The sequence below is a fragment of the Rhinopithecus bieti genome, unplaced genomic scaffold (assembly GCF_001698545.2).
Source record: "Rhinopithecus bieti isolate Rb0 unplaced genomic scaffold, ASM169854v2 scaffold_49762, whole genome shotgun sequence".
In the NCBI taxonomy this organism is placed as follows: Eukaryota; Metazoa; Chordata; class Mammalia; order Primates; family Cercopithecidae; genus Rhinopithecus; species Rhinopithecus bieti.
Window position 1 is genome coordinate 1035141 of NW_016819845.1, and position 13562 is coordinate 1048702.

The 13562-nt window shown below is 44.2% G+C and overlaps 1 protein-coding gene across 2 annotated transcripts in view; it reads left to right on the forward strand.

The window, feature by feature from the left end:
* Positions 1 to 13319, forward strand: part of ATP6V0E1 (ATPase H+ transporting V0 subunit e1) — a 49664-nt gene extending 36345 nt beyond the window's left edge. Inside the window, exons 3-4 of one of the 2 annotated variants that reach the window (XM_017859279.1) lie at positions 11 to 140; positions 12825 to 13319. In XM_017859279.1, the coding sequence (XP_017714768.1) occupies positions 11 to 104 (94 nt within the window). In that variant the 3' untranslated portion in view covers positions 105 to 140; positions 12825 to 13319. Of the gene's footprint in view, positions 1 to 10; positions 383 to 12824 lie in introns of those variants that run through there. The other variant, XM_017859280.1, reaches the window with a different exon arrangement.
* Positions 13320 to 13562: the final 243 nt, after the last annotated feature.

Here is a 13562-nt window from a genome sequence, read left to right on the forward strand (position 1 = left end):
CTTCTTTTAGTTGGCTGATTGCAATTCTGGCCCAACTCAACCCTCTCTTTGGACCACAATTGAAAAATGAAACCATCTGGTATCTGAAGTATCATTGGCCTTGAGAAAGAAGACATACTCTACAGTGCTCAGTCTTTGAGGTGACTATGCTCGTGACCTTTCTTATCAGTATGTTCAGGCAGTCAGAGTTTGCCTTGACTTTTTCTCAGCATTTTATGGCCATTTTAACACATGGCAAGGGCAAGCTGCTAAATGCAAACACGATCTGAAGAGCAGAAATAAACTTGGAACTTAAGCCTTCCTTACCTAAGTCTCAATAAGATTCTTTTTAGATTCTGCTATTACCCTGCCTTTTTAAGTAAATGCAGTTTGATTTACAAAATTAAGCTTGCATGCACTCTTTCAGACACAGATCAAAAAAGTAACTGTTTATACTTGGCATTGTAGATCCAGCAACTTTAAAAAGTGGCTGGCAGATTTAAAATTGAGCAGGTTTCTTTCCAGCAGTAGTCAGCTGTCCGGACAGAACCGTTCCTGTGATGGTGTTACACTGCTGGGAGAGGAATGTCTTGTCTTCATCCAGTTGCCTGCGCCACTGTTCTGGTGGCGTCTGGCACTGGTACAAGACAGACTGTGCTTCCCCGAGAGTGTGCTAAGCATTCACTTTGGCTGCTTAGTTCTAGTCTGGGAGCAGACAGAGAAAACAAAATTAAGAAGGTTTTTGAATGCTTTGGATGGAGAAAGGTACCTGCGTTCGTTTTTTTTTTTTGTGTTGCTATAAAGGAATACATGAGACTGGGTAATTTATATTTGGCTCACATTTCTGCAGGCTGTATAAACATGACACCCGCATCTGTTTGGCTTCTGGTGAGGCCTCAGGAGGTTTTTACTCATGGCAGAAAGCAAAAGGGGAGCGGGCGTGTCATATGGCGAGAGAGGGAGCAAGAGAGAGAGAAGGAGGTGCCAGGCTCCTTTTAAACAAGCAGCTCTTGTGTGCACTAACAACTACTTCACTCATTACTGTGGGGAGGTGTATTAGTCCATTTCCACGCTGCAGATAAAGACATACCTGAGACTGGGTAATTTATAAAGAGAGAGAGGTTTAATGGACTCACAGTTCCTCATGGCTGGGGAGGCCTCACCATAATGGTGGAGGACGAAAGGCAGTTCTTACATGGTGGCAGCAAGAGAGACTCAGAACCAAACAAAAGGGGTCTCCCCTTATAAAACCATCAGATCTCTTGAGACTTATTCACTACCACGAGAACAGTATGGGAGAACCGCCCCCATGATTCAGTTATCTCCCACCGGGCCCCTCCCACAATACATGGGAATTATGGGAGCTACAATTCAAGATGAAATTTGGGTGAGGACACAGCCAAACCGTATCAGGAGGGTACCAAGCCATCCATGAGGAATCCACTCCCATGACCCAAACACCTCCCACCAGGCCCCACCTCCATCATTGGGGATCACATTTCAACATAAGATTTGGAGGGGACAAGCAATCCAAACCATATCAGTACCATCTGAAAATCGGTCTTAAGGTTGCAGCTTCTATTCGTCCTGAGGATCAGAGAGGTTAGTAGTAGTATAGTGGAAAGATTTATTCACTGGCTGAGAGTCAGGAAACCGCTTATTTAATCTGTTCTTTGTTTTTATTATTTTGTTAAATGGAAGTTAGCTTTAAATGCCTTGACTAGATTTAGGTTCAACGCTTTTGGCTCTTTAGGTGTTACTGTAAACTGTGTATTGCCTCCCATCTGGAGAAACAGGATGTCTGGCTCTCCTATTTTTAGTAATGCTGATGTGATCGCTGAGTTCAGGTAATGACAGCCTGGTTCCTTCATTTGTAAAGTTCTCCTTATCAAGTGATTGTATCCATTGATGATCATAGCCTGAATTAATCATTTTAGTTGAAATGGCAAATGGTGATTTGCTGCTGCTGCTGGGTTTTTTTTTTTTTTTTTTTTCATTGAGACAGAATCTCACTCTTGTCACCTAGGCTGGAGTACAGTTGCACAGTCACGGCTAACTGCAGCATTGACTTCCCAGGATTAAGCGATCCTCCTGCCTCAGCCTCCCGAGTAACTGGAATTACAGTCTTGAGCCACCATACCCTAACATTTTTGTTTTTGAAACAGAGTCTCTGTCACCCAGCTGGAGTGCAGTGGCACCGTTATGGCTTACTGCAGCCTCGCACTCCTGGCTCCAGTGATCCTCCTGCCTCAACCTCCTGAGTAGCTGGACTACAGACACACACCGCCATGCCTGCCTAATTTTTTAATTTTTAAGAGAGACAAGGTCTCACTGTGTGGTCCATGTTTTGGCTGATTTTTAAAATGTTATTTATTTTTTATAGAGAGGGTCTCTTTCTGTGGCCCAGGCTGGAGAGTAGTGGTGTGATCATAGTTCACTGCTGCCTTGAATTCCTGGATCCAGAGATCGACCTGCCTCAGCCTCGCTAACAGCTGCAGGCACACAGCACCACATGTGACTTTTAATTTTTGTAGAAACGAGGTCTCACCATCTTGCCTAAGTTGGGCTCAAACTCCTAGGCTCAAGTGATCCTCCCACTTTGGCCTTCCAGAGTGTTGGGTTTATGGCCATCAGCCACCATGCCCGGCCACAAATGATGATTTTTCCAGTTCTATTTTTATTTATTTATTTATTTTGAGACAGAGTCTCGCTCTATCACCCAGTCTAGAGTGCAGTGGCACGATCTCAACTCACTGCACCCCCTGCCTCCTGAATTCAAGTGATTCTCCCGCCTCAGCCTCCCAAGTAGCTGGGACTACAGGTGTATGCTACCACACCTGGCCAATTTTTGGTTACTTTTAGTAGAGATGGGTTTTCACCATGTTGGCCAGGCTGGTCTCAAAACTCCTGACTTCAGGGTGATCCACCTGCCTAGGCCTCCCAAAATGCTGGGATTACAGGTGTGAACCACCATGCTCGTCCAGTTTTTCAGTTGTCTTATTACCTCCGCATTTGATGAGCTGAAATGCTTCAATAAAAATAACTTTCCTGCCGGGCACAGTGGCTCAAGCCTGTAATCCCAGTACTTTGGGATGCTGAGGCAGGCAGATCACTTGAGCCCAGGAGTTCAAGACCAGCCTGGGCAATATTGTGAACCTTGTCTCTACAAAAAATACAAAAATTAGCCAGGCAAGGTGGCGCCCACCTGTAGTTTCAGCTATTCAGGAGGTTGAGGTAGGAGGAACACTTGAGCCTGGGAGGTGGAGGTTGTAGCCAGCCAAGATCGCACCACTGCACTCCAGCCTGGGTGACAGATCAAGACTCTGTCTCAAAAACAAACAAAAAAAACCTTTTCCTCATCAACAGGATGATTTAGTAGACTTGAAATACGGATCATGGGACCGGGCGTGGTGGCTCACGCCTCTAATCCCAGCACTTTGGGAGGCCGAGGCGGGCGGATCATGAGGTCAGGAGATCAAGGCCATCCTGGCTAACACGGTGAAACCCGTCTCTACTAACAATACAAAAAAATTAGCCAGCCATGGTGGCAAGCGCCTGTAGTCCCAGCTACTCAGGAGACTGAGGTAGGAGAATGGCATGAACCCAGGAGGTGGAGCTTGCAGTGAGCCGAGATTGCGCCTCCGTAAAAAAAAAAAGAAAGAAATACGGATCTTAAAAAAATATGGGAAAAGCAGAATATAGGTTTAATTCTTTTAATTTTCATAGTAAGATGTTGGTGGCCAAGTTCTAGGGTATTCAATGAGATTTTTTTTTAATTTTAAATAATTACATTTTTTATATTTTTTACCCTTTATATGGTTGTGTTTTTTTGTTTTTGTTTTTTGTTGGTTTATTTTTGTTTTGTTTTGTTTTTTGTCTGTGAGAGCCTGTTTAGGATGGCTTCTATGTACTTTTGATGTTAGTTTTCGGTAGTTTCCTTACTTTCTGGCCGTATCCAGGCAGCTCTTGTGTATTTTCCGTCCCAGACTTAGATTTAGCTGTTCCTTGAATTGCTTTCTGAATTCCCCACTGAAAGGATGTCTGGGCCGGGCGCGGTGGCTCAAGCCTGTAATCCCAGCACTTTGGGAGGCCGAGACGGGCGGATCATGAGGTCAGGAGATCGAGACCATCCTGGCTAATACGGTGAAACCCCGTCTCTACTAAAAAATACAAAAAACTAGCCGGGCGACGAGGCGGGCGCCTGTAGTCCCAGCTACTCGGGAGGCTGAGACAGGAGAATGGCGTGAACCCGGGAGGCGGAGCTTGCAGTGAGCTGAGAGCCGGCCACTACACTCCAGCCTGGGCGGCAGAGCAAGACTCCGTCTCAAAAAAAAAAAAAAAAAAAAAGGATGTCTGATACAGTAGTCAGTTCTCAGGCCCATTTGACCCTGGTTCTGTTCAGTGGAAATGGCATTTAAAAATCACGATCTGAGTGCTATGTGTGTTCATTGCTGCTGGGGTATAATTGCTTCTAAGCCTTTTCAGTGGGAAGAAGCAGGAAGTATGTATTTTCAGAAGAAAAATAATCATAAGTTTGCATTAGTATTTTATCTTCAGATGTAACATTACAGAGTTTTTATTTCTTTGGTCATTTTTTTTCTTTTCTTTTTTTAGAGACAGAGTTTCACTCTGATGCCAGGCTGGAGTGCAGTGGCGTGATCTCGGCTCACCGCAACCTCTGCCTCCTAGGTTCAAGCAATTCTTCTGCCGCAGCCTCCCGAGTAGCTGGTGTTACAGGTGCTTATCACCACGCCTGGCTAGTGTTTGTATTTTTAGTAGAGACAGGGTTTCACCATGTTGGTCAGGCTGATCTCGAACTCTTGACCTCATGATCCACCTACCTCGGCCTCCCAAAGTGCTGGGATTACAGGTGTGAGCCTCTGTGCCTGGCAAAATACTTTCAAGATAACACCAGTATAACTAATAGATATGAGTTCATCAAGTGCTGTTTTCTGAGGTCACGTAAAATAACAGCTGGTACAGTGGTATGTGCCTGTAATCCCAGCTGCTTGGTGGGGTGAGGCAGAAGGATCTCTTGAACTCTGGAGTTTGAGACATGCCTCGGCAATATAGCAAGACCTCATCTCAAATAATAATAATAATAATAATATATTTTTTTTTGAGACAGGGTCTCACTGTTGGTCAGGCTGGAGGGCAGTGTTGTGATCTTAGCTCACTGCAACCTCTGCCTCCCGGCTCAAGCAGTCCTCCCACCTCAGCCTCCTGAGTAGCTAGGACTATAGGTGTGTGCCACCATGCCTTGCTAATTTTTAAATTTTGTATGGAGACAGTGTTTTGCTGTGTTGCCCAAGCTGGTCTCAAACTCCTGGGCTCAAGTGATCCACCCGCTTCGGCCTCCCAGAGTGCTGGGATTACAGGTGTGAGCCACTGCATCCGCCCTGGAATTATTGTTATTATTTCCCCTGGCAGTTTTGTCACCAGTTTGATAATACAGTTAGACTAAGTTGTTTGTGTTCAAATTATTGTATTTTTTTCTGTCTTATTTGCTGCTGTTTTTTGAATATATAAAACATTTCCAAAGTCAAATTATGAACAAGATATATTCAGAGAAATCTATCCTTTCACTGTTTCGTATTTTGCAAAGATTAAGCAAATACATAATTCATTCATATGTACATACGCACATACACACTGCTGTTACAGAAAAGATATCAGCTACATATACTATTCTGTGCCTTCGTTTATTCATTGAACAATATATACTAGAGATTGCTGCATACTGATGTATAGAGATCTTTCTCATCTCTTTAACCATTGATAATCCTTTTGGATTATTTCCAGTCTTTTGCTATTACTGATAAAGCCCCAGTGCCATCCTATGCATATGCCATTTTCTGTTTTTGCTGTTGATCTTTAACATAGCCTCCTTGAAAATGGAATCTCTGGTTTAAAGATATATATAATTTTTCTAGATACTGCTGCATTGTCTTCCATAGAGATTATACTGTTTTGCATTCCCATCAACAGTATATGAGCGGCCAGGCGCGGTGGCTCGCACCTGTAATCCCAGCACTTTGGGAGGCCAAGGCAGGAGGATCATGAAGTCAGGAGATCAAGACCATCCTGGCTAACACGGTGAAACCCCATCTCTAAAAAAATACAAAAAAAATTAGCCGGGCATGGTGGCAGATGCCTGTAGTCCCCCTGCTACTTGGGAGGCTGAGGCAGGAGAATGGTGTGAACCCGGGAGGTGGAGCTTGCAGTGAGCTGAGATTGCGCCACGCGCTCCAGCCTGGGCAACACAGCGAGACTCCATCTCAAACAAACAAACAAACAAACAGTATATGAGTTTCTGTTTTTCCACAACCTGAATTTTGCCAATTTAATTTCCGCTTCAATATATATATTTTATTTATATGTTTATACATATGTGTCTGTGTGTGTGTGTTTTAATTTAAGAGACGGGGTCTCACTGTGTTACCCAGGCTGGTCTCGAACTCCTGGCCTCAAGCGATCCTCCCACCTTGGCTTCCCAAAGTGCTGGGATTATAGGCATGAACCAGTGTGCCTGGCAATAATACCAATTTTTTTTAACCTGCCTTTTTCATCAAGTTATGTTTTCTACTCTTTATTTCAACTGTAGTGAGTGTTAGGTAAGGCTATTGATTAGGGTTTAAAGCTGAGAACTTCAGGCCTCAGTTGGATCTAGTTCCAGCATTGCTTTTCACTTCTCTGAGTTTCATTTCCTTCCATGATAATGAGAGAATTGGGCCCTTTGACACTAAATAACACTGAGTGGGTGGATCTGAAGACATTTTATCTGCTTATTCTTTTCACTGTCATATCTCTGTCAACCTGATTAATTGACAGATTACTCATGTTTTCACTCTGGTCCACAGTACGTACTTGGACTGCTTGAAACCCTTATACTAAACATGGTTCCTTTAAAAGCAATATGCCAGGAAGTAGGAGGGCAAGCCAGGCGATCCCTAATTATGAACATCATGTCATGCCTATTCTGCGTTTAACAGAATTACAATGGTATCGTAACCTAAGACTTTGGAGGTAACACATCAAAAGATCTAATCTCTGCCTAGCATTAGAACAGACACACTCTTAAGACAGGCTGGCGCGGTGGCTCAAGCCTGTAATCCCAGCACTTTGGGAGGCCGAGATGGGCGGATCACAAGGTCAGGAGATCGAGACCATCCTGGCTAACACGGTGAAACCCCGTCTCTACTAAAAAATACAAAAAAAAAAAAAAAACTAGCCGGGCGACGTGGCGGGCGCCTGTAGTCCCAGCTACTCGGGAGGCTGAGGCAGGAGAATGGCGTAAACCCGGGAGGCAGAGCTTGCAGTGAGCTGAGATCCGGCCACTGCACTCCAGCCTGGGTGACAGCGAGACTCCATCTCAAAAAAAACAAAAACAAACAAAACAAAAAAAAGACAGGCTGACTTCACTTTTTGGATGGTAAAGTCAAAGGATTGAGCTCTGTTTAACCTTTTGAATTTTGAACTTTTACCTAATGGTGAGATGATAAAGGAGTTTAGAAAGTAGATTTAGGTCTGACCTCACCTGATAAGGAAAAATGTTTGATTTTGTACATGATCTCTTTTAAGAGGCCAGATTTGGAAAGTAGGTGTAAGCCAGACATGGTGTTCAACAGAGAAAAATGAGGACCAGTTATGAAAGCTTTAGAATAATTTTATATTGATGGAATGGAATCAATCCAAAGAACACACTGTTAAATACATAGCTGATCTTTTGCTGCTTTGATCGATGTAATTGTCATGATTTTCTTTCCCGAATTGAAGAACCGAACCACAGCCTGATGAGAGACCGAGTTACAGCACGTTATGTTTATTGGCTGGAAATAAACGCATCCAGTACTCCTAAGAGCAGTGCTCACTCCATCCCTGGCTTTGCCAGTCTTGTCTACTTCCCTTAGATTCCTGAGTGTGACTTCATAAGATGTATGTGGGACTCTAACGTCAAGGTTGCTGTTTTTGTTGATGTTCACTTTCCTGCAGCCTTGTGGGGTGTGCTGCTACTATGGAATTTCCTTGGAGGAGTGGCTTCGGCTTCAGACCCAGTGTCCTGGAAGTTACTTGGTTTAGCACAGCATTGTTACCTGATAGATGATCTGAGATGGTTGACCACAGTCTGAAGGCATAGAAATGCTATCTATTTTATTATAAAGTCCGGGCCAGGAAAGAAATAGAGGATATTGATAATTAGGCCTCTGCCCTGTGGGAGCTGTTTTTCTACGCATTCCAAAAATACTTGAGTGCTTGTGAGGTGTCTAGTACTGAAGTAGGGATTTCAAAGAAGACGGGGCTGCAAAGGGGTTTGTGATCTGTTGGGATGTTGAAGTAAGCCATACTTGGGAGAAGTTCAACAGTGCAACGTGTTGTGTGGTTAAAAAGTTTATCTTTTACTCTGAGTACTCTGGCTGGGTATCCTGCTGCCATTTCAAACTCAGCCATGTCTCCATTTCAGTTCCCGATATCATAGTTTGCCTTGTCAGGGTCAGAACCTGTCGCGTCATTTTTTTCTCCTCTTCCTCAAATCCATCTGCTCTCATTATATCTCTTGTGTCTGCCCTTCCCTTCCATTCCTCCTTCAGGTACCCTCATTTCTGCCCCCACTTAACTACAGTTCTGAATTATGGCAGGGGCTCATCTGGTCTCCCTGGTTCTACCCTCATCTATCTACAGAACACCACCCTGTTTATCTTCCTGGTGGAGGAACTTCCTGAAATAGATCAGCTTGCCTCAGAAACTGTCAGTAGCTCTCTATGGCCTGCAGCAGGGTGTGTTGTTTTGTTTTGTTTTGTTTTGTTTTGTTTTTTTGTTTTGTTTAACCTAAGGTCTCTGACTGTAGACAGTACATGCCCCTTGAAATGCGATATAAAATGTTGTAAGCACACAACTTTTGCCAGGGTCACCAGCAGTCCCACGAGCCACAACAGATAAGAACAGCTAACCTGCAGGCCATGTCCACCTCTCTGACTTGACTGTCAAGGCCTTCCCACCCCAGTCTGCCTTCCTTCTCACTACTTTCCCCTCCAGGCCCTAGTGGTGTGGGCCCTACTGTTTTCATGTTCTTGACCTCATTAGCTTTACTTGGTTTTTCCTGACTCTCACTACCCTACCACATTCATTAACTTAGAAAACAACTTAATAAATATACTCTCCTGTCAAAATTCCTTCGCTTTCTTGCCTCAGTTCACCCATTCTCTCTTAATTCTTTCTGATGCTTTCTCTTTCAGTGCCCAGCTGGCAAATCCTAGCACATCCTTCCTTGGCTACTTTGTTTCAAAGTGATTTCTTTTCTTTCTAAACATATTTAGCTCTCCAGTTTTTGCCATTCGTTTGGTACATTGCCTTGAATTGTTAAATACACGCTTAACTCCTTGTATTTAATCTCCTACAATATATAACCTTACATATCATGGTAAAGAAGGAATTACTTTGCAAATTTATCTAAAATTTTTAAAAAGATAAAATTTAAGCCTAATATATCGTTGAATAAATATGTTCACTTACTCTTCCCCAAACAGATTTCTTGGTTCTAGACTTAATATTTTTATGTTATCTTCATTGCCAGTTTTGTCTCTTTTTTTTGAGACAGAGTCTCACTCTGTTGCCCAGGCTGGAGTATAGTGGCACAGTCTTGGCTCACTGCAAACTCCACCTCCCGGGTTCAAGCGATTCTTGTGCCTCAGCCTCCCGAGTAGCTGGGATTATAGGAATGTGCCACCATACCCGGCTAATTTTTGTATTTTTAGTAGAGACGGGGTTTCACCATGTTGTACAGGCTGGTCTTGAACTCCTGATCTCAGGTGATCCGCCCCGCCTCCCAGAGTGCTGGAATTGCAGATGTGAGCTACCGCACCTGGCATATTGGCAGGTTTTTGTTTGTTTATTTGAGATGGAATCTCGCTCCGTTGCCCAGACTGGAGTGCAATGGCACAATCTCGGCTCACTGCAGCATTGACCTCCCAGGTTCAAGCGATTCTCCTGCCTCAGCCTCCCGTATAGCTGGGACTACAGCCACGCACTACCACACCTGGCTAATTTTTGTGTTTATTTATTTATTTATTTGAGACAGAGTCTTGCTCTGTCTGTCGCCCAGGCTGGAGTGCAGTGGTGTGATCTCGGCTCACTGAAATCTGCCTCCCGGGTTCACACCATTCTCCTGCCTCAGCCTCCCGAGTAGCTGGGACTATAGGTGCCCACCACCACACCTGGCTAATTTTTTGTATTTTTAGTAGACACGGGGTTTCACTGTGTTAGCCAGGATGGTCTTGATCTCCTGACCTCATGATCCGCCCGCCTCGGCTTCCCAAAGTGCTGCGATTCCAGGCGTGAGCCACAGCGCCCAGCCTAATTTTTGTTTTTGTTTTTGTTTTTTTTTAGTAGAGATGGGGTACATCATGTTGGCCAGGCTGTTCTCAAACTCCTGACCTCAAGTGGTCCACCCACCACGGCCTCCCAAAGTGCTGGGATTACAGGCATGAGCCACCGCATCCGTCCTTTTGTCAGTTTTATCTGATAATAACCTTATGACTCCTTTATTTTGCAAAATGAGAATATGGACTCTTTGATTAAGTTCTCCAGCCCCACCCCCAGTCAGCTATTTTGTAACAAAGATGATAAGAATACATGCTTCCTTGCTGGGCACAGTGGCTCACACCTGTAATCCCAGCACTTTGGGAGGCCAAGGTGGGTGAATCACGAGGTCAGGAGATCGAGACCATCCTGGCTAACACAGTGAAACTCGGTGTCTACTAAAAAATACAAAAAATTAGCCAGGTGTGGTGGCGGGCACCTGTAGTCCCAGCTACTCAGGAGTCTGAGGCAGGAGAATGGCGTGAACCCGGGAGGCAGAGCTTGCAGTGAGTTGAGATCACGCCACTGCACTCCAGCCTGGACAACAGAGCAAGACTCCATCTCCAAAAAAAAAAAAACTACATGCTTCCTTAATGTACTCCAAAATCAGCCGGGCGCAGTGGCTCCCACTTGTAATCCTAGCGCTTTGGGAGGCTGAGATGGGCAGATTGCTCGAGCCCAGAATTTCGAGACCAGCCTGGGTAACATGGCGAAACCCCATCTCAACAACAACAAAAAAATACAAAAATTAGCCAGATGTGGTGGCACACGCCTGTAGTCCCAGCTACTTGGGAGGCTGAGATGGGAGGAACTTGAGCCTGGGAGGTGGCAGTTGCAGTGAGCCATGATGGTGCCACTGCATTTACTCCAGCCTGGGTGACAGGGGAAGACCCTGTCTCAAGAATAAATAAATAAAAATAAAAATTTATTGCAAAATCAAACTACATGACTTTGCTGTTTAACATAATGCACATTTACATTTTATTTATTTATTTATTTATTTATTTATTTATTTATTTATTTATTATGAGACAGAGTCTTACTCTGACACCCAGGCTGAAGTGCAGTGGTGTGATCTCAGCTCACTGCAACCTCCGCCTCCTGGGTTCAAGCCATTCTCCTGCCTTAGCCTTCCAGGTGGCTGGAACTACAGGCATGCACCACCACGCCTGGCTAATTTTTCTGTATTTTTAGTAGAGATGGAGGTCTACCATGCTGGCCAGGCTGATCTCGAACTCCTGACCTCAAATGATCTGCCTGCCTCGCCCTCCCAAAGTGCTGGGATTACAGACATGAGCCACTGTACCCGGCCTACATTTATTTTAAACTGGTATCATTGATCTGGAGTGAAAACTATCCCCCATTTATATATGGTTTTTCAAAAGTGAAGGCCTATTTCTCCCTTTTTTGATTGTTGCTTTGTCAAAAAATGCCTGTACTATGAAGTCTAATCAGTGTGTTCTTCGTGGAAAATTAACAGACAGACCATACGTATTCACTACTTCAGTATTCTCAGATAAAATTTATTTTATTGGCTGGGTGTGATGGCTCATGCCTGTAATCCCAGAACTTTTGGGAAGCCAAGACAAGAGGATACCTGAGCTCAGGAGTTTGAGACCAGCCTGGGCAATATAGCAAGACTCCATTTCTATGAAAAATTTAAAAATCAGCTGGGCATGATGGCTCATGCCTGTAATCCCAGCACTTTGGGAGGCTGGGGTGGGCAGAATGCTTGAGCCCAGGAGTTGGAGCCCAACCTGGGCAACATGATTAAACCCTGTCTCTACAAAAAAAAATATAAAAATTAGCTGAGTGTGTTCGTGTGCACCTGTAGTTCCAGCTACTTGGGAGGCTGAGATAGGAGGATCATTTGGGCTCAGGAGATTGAGGCTGCAGGGAGCCAAGATCCTGCCACTGCACTCCAGCCTGGATGGCAGAGCAAGACCCTGTGTCAAAAAAATACATATATATGGTGTTGAATTTAAACTGCTAGAAAAAGAAAAGTGTCATTTGTCACCTACACTTGAGATAGCCAGAACGGGGAGCAAGCTAGCGGGCAGCCTCCAGTACGAGACCAATGCAAGGAGCCCGCTCCCCAGGAGCCTGGCCCCAGAGCAGAGTTCGCCGTGCCTGTGGGAACCTCCCCTCCATGCTGTAAGAGGGAAGGGAAAACTACAGACTCTTGAAACTGCAATGAAATCATTAGATTCCAGCACCATCAGTCTCAGTCGGCTTCATTCTTCCTGCGTTCTGTAACATAGAGTGTTACTTGTGCTCCTCATTTCAGCAGTGTCCTTGGTTACTGGACCTTTTGCCACAGCCCTGCAAAACCTGGCCAAACTTGCACCAAGTTGATTATCCTGTGTTTCATATTTTGTTGAACATCTATGCATTTTAAAGTATTGGCCTCGTTAACTTTCTTGATGTTAACTTTTTGCCTTCCTGAGGAATGTATGAGGACTAGTTACCAGAATGGTTTCGTTTTGCAGGTCGCAAGAAGAGAATGCCTTCTAGATGCAAAATCACCTCCAAACCTGCTACCTTTCTTGACTTGCCTGTTTTGGCCATCAGCTGCCTTAAATGTTAACAGCACATTTGAATGCCTTATTCTACAATGCAGCGTGTTTTCCTTTGCCTTTTTTACAATTTGGTGAATTACGTGCCTACGTAACCTGAACTGTGCCGACTCCACAAGACGATTATGCACTCTTCTAAGATAGAAGATGCTGTTCTTCTGAGAGATACATTACTCTCTCCTTGGAATCTGTGGATTTGAAGATGGCTCCTGCCTTCTCACCTGGGAATCAGTGAAGTGTTGAGAAACTGCTGCAAGACAAACAAGACTCCAGTGGGGTGGTCAGTAGGAGAGCACGTTCAGAGGGAAGAGCCATCTCAACAGAATCACACCAAACATACTTTCAGGATGAATTTCTTATTTCTGCCATCTTTTGGAATAAATATTTTTCTCCTTTCTATGGAAATCTGGGTTCAGTGTTTGTAAAATTCACTTTTATAAGCTTTTCTATTGCTACATGATGCCTTTTAAAAAAATGATTTTGTAGTCTAAACTTAGGTTGGGTATATAAACCCTTCCATGTAGCTTGAGATGCCTGAAAAGACTGGTAAGTGCTTTTCTTAATCATTCAGTAACCATTTGAGTGCCTGCTGCAGCCAAGGCACTGGAGGGATCAAAGATGTGTAAATTGGAGTCCCTGCAAGTTCAGAAG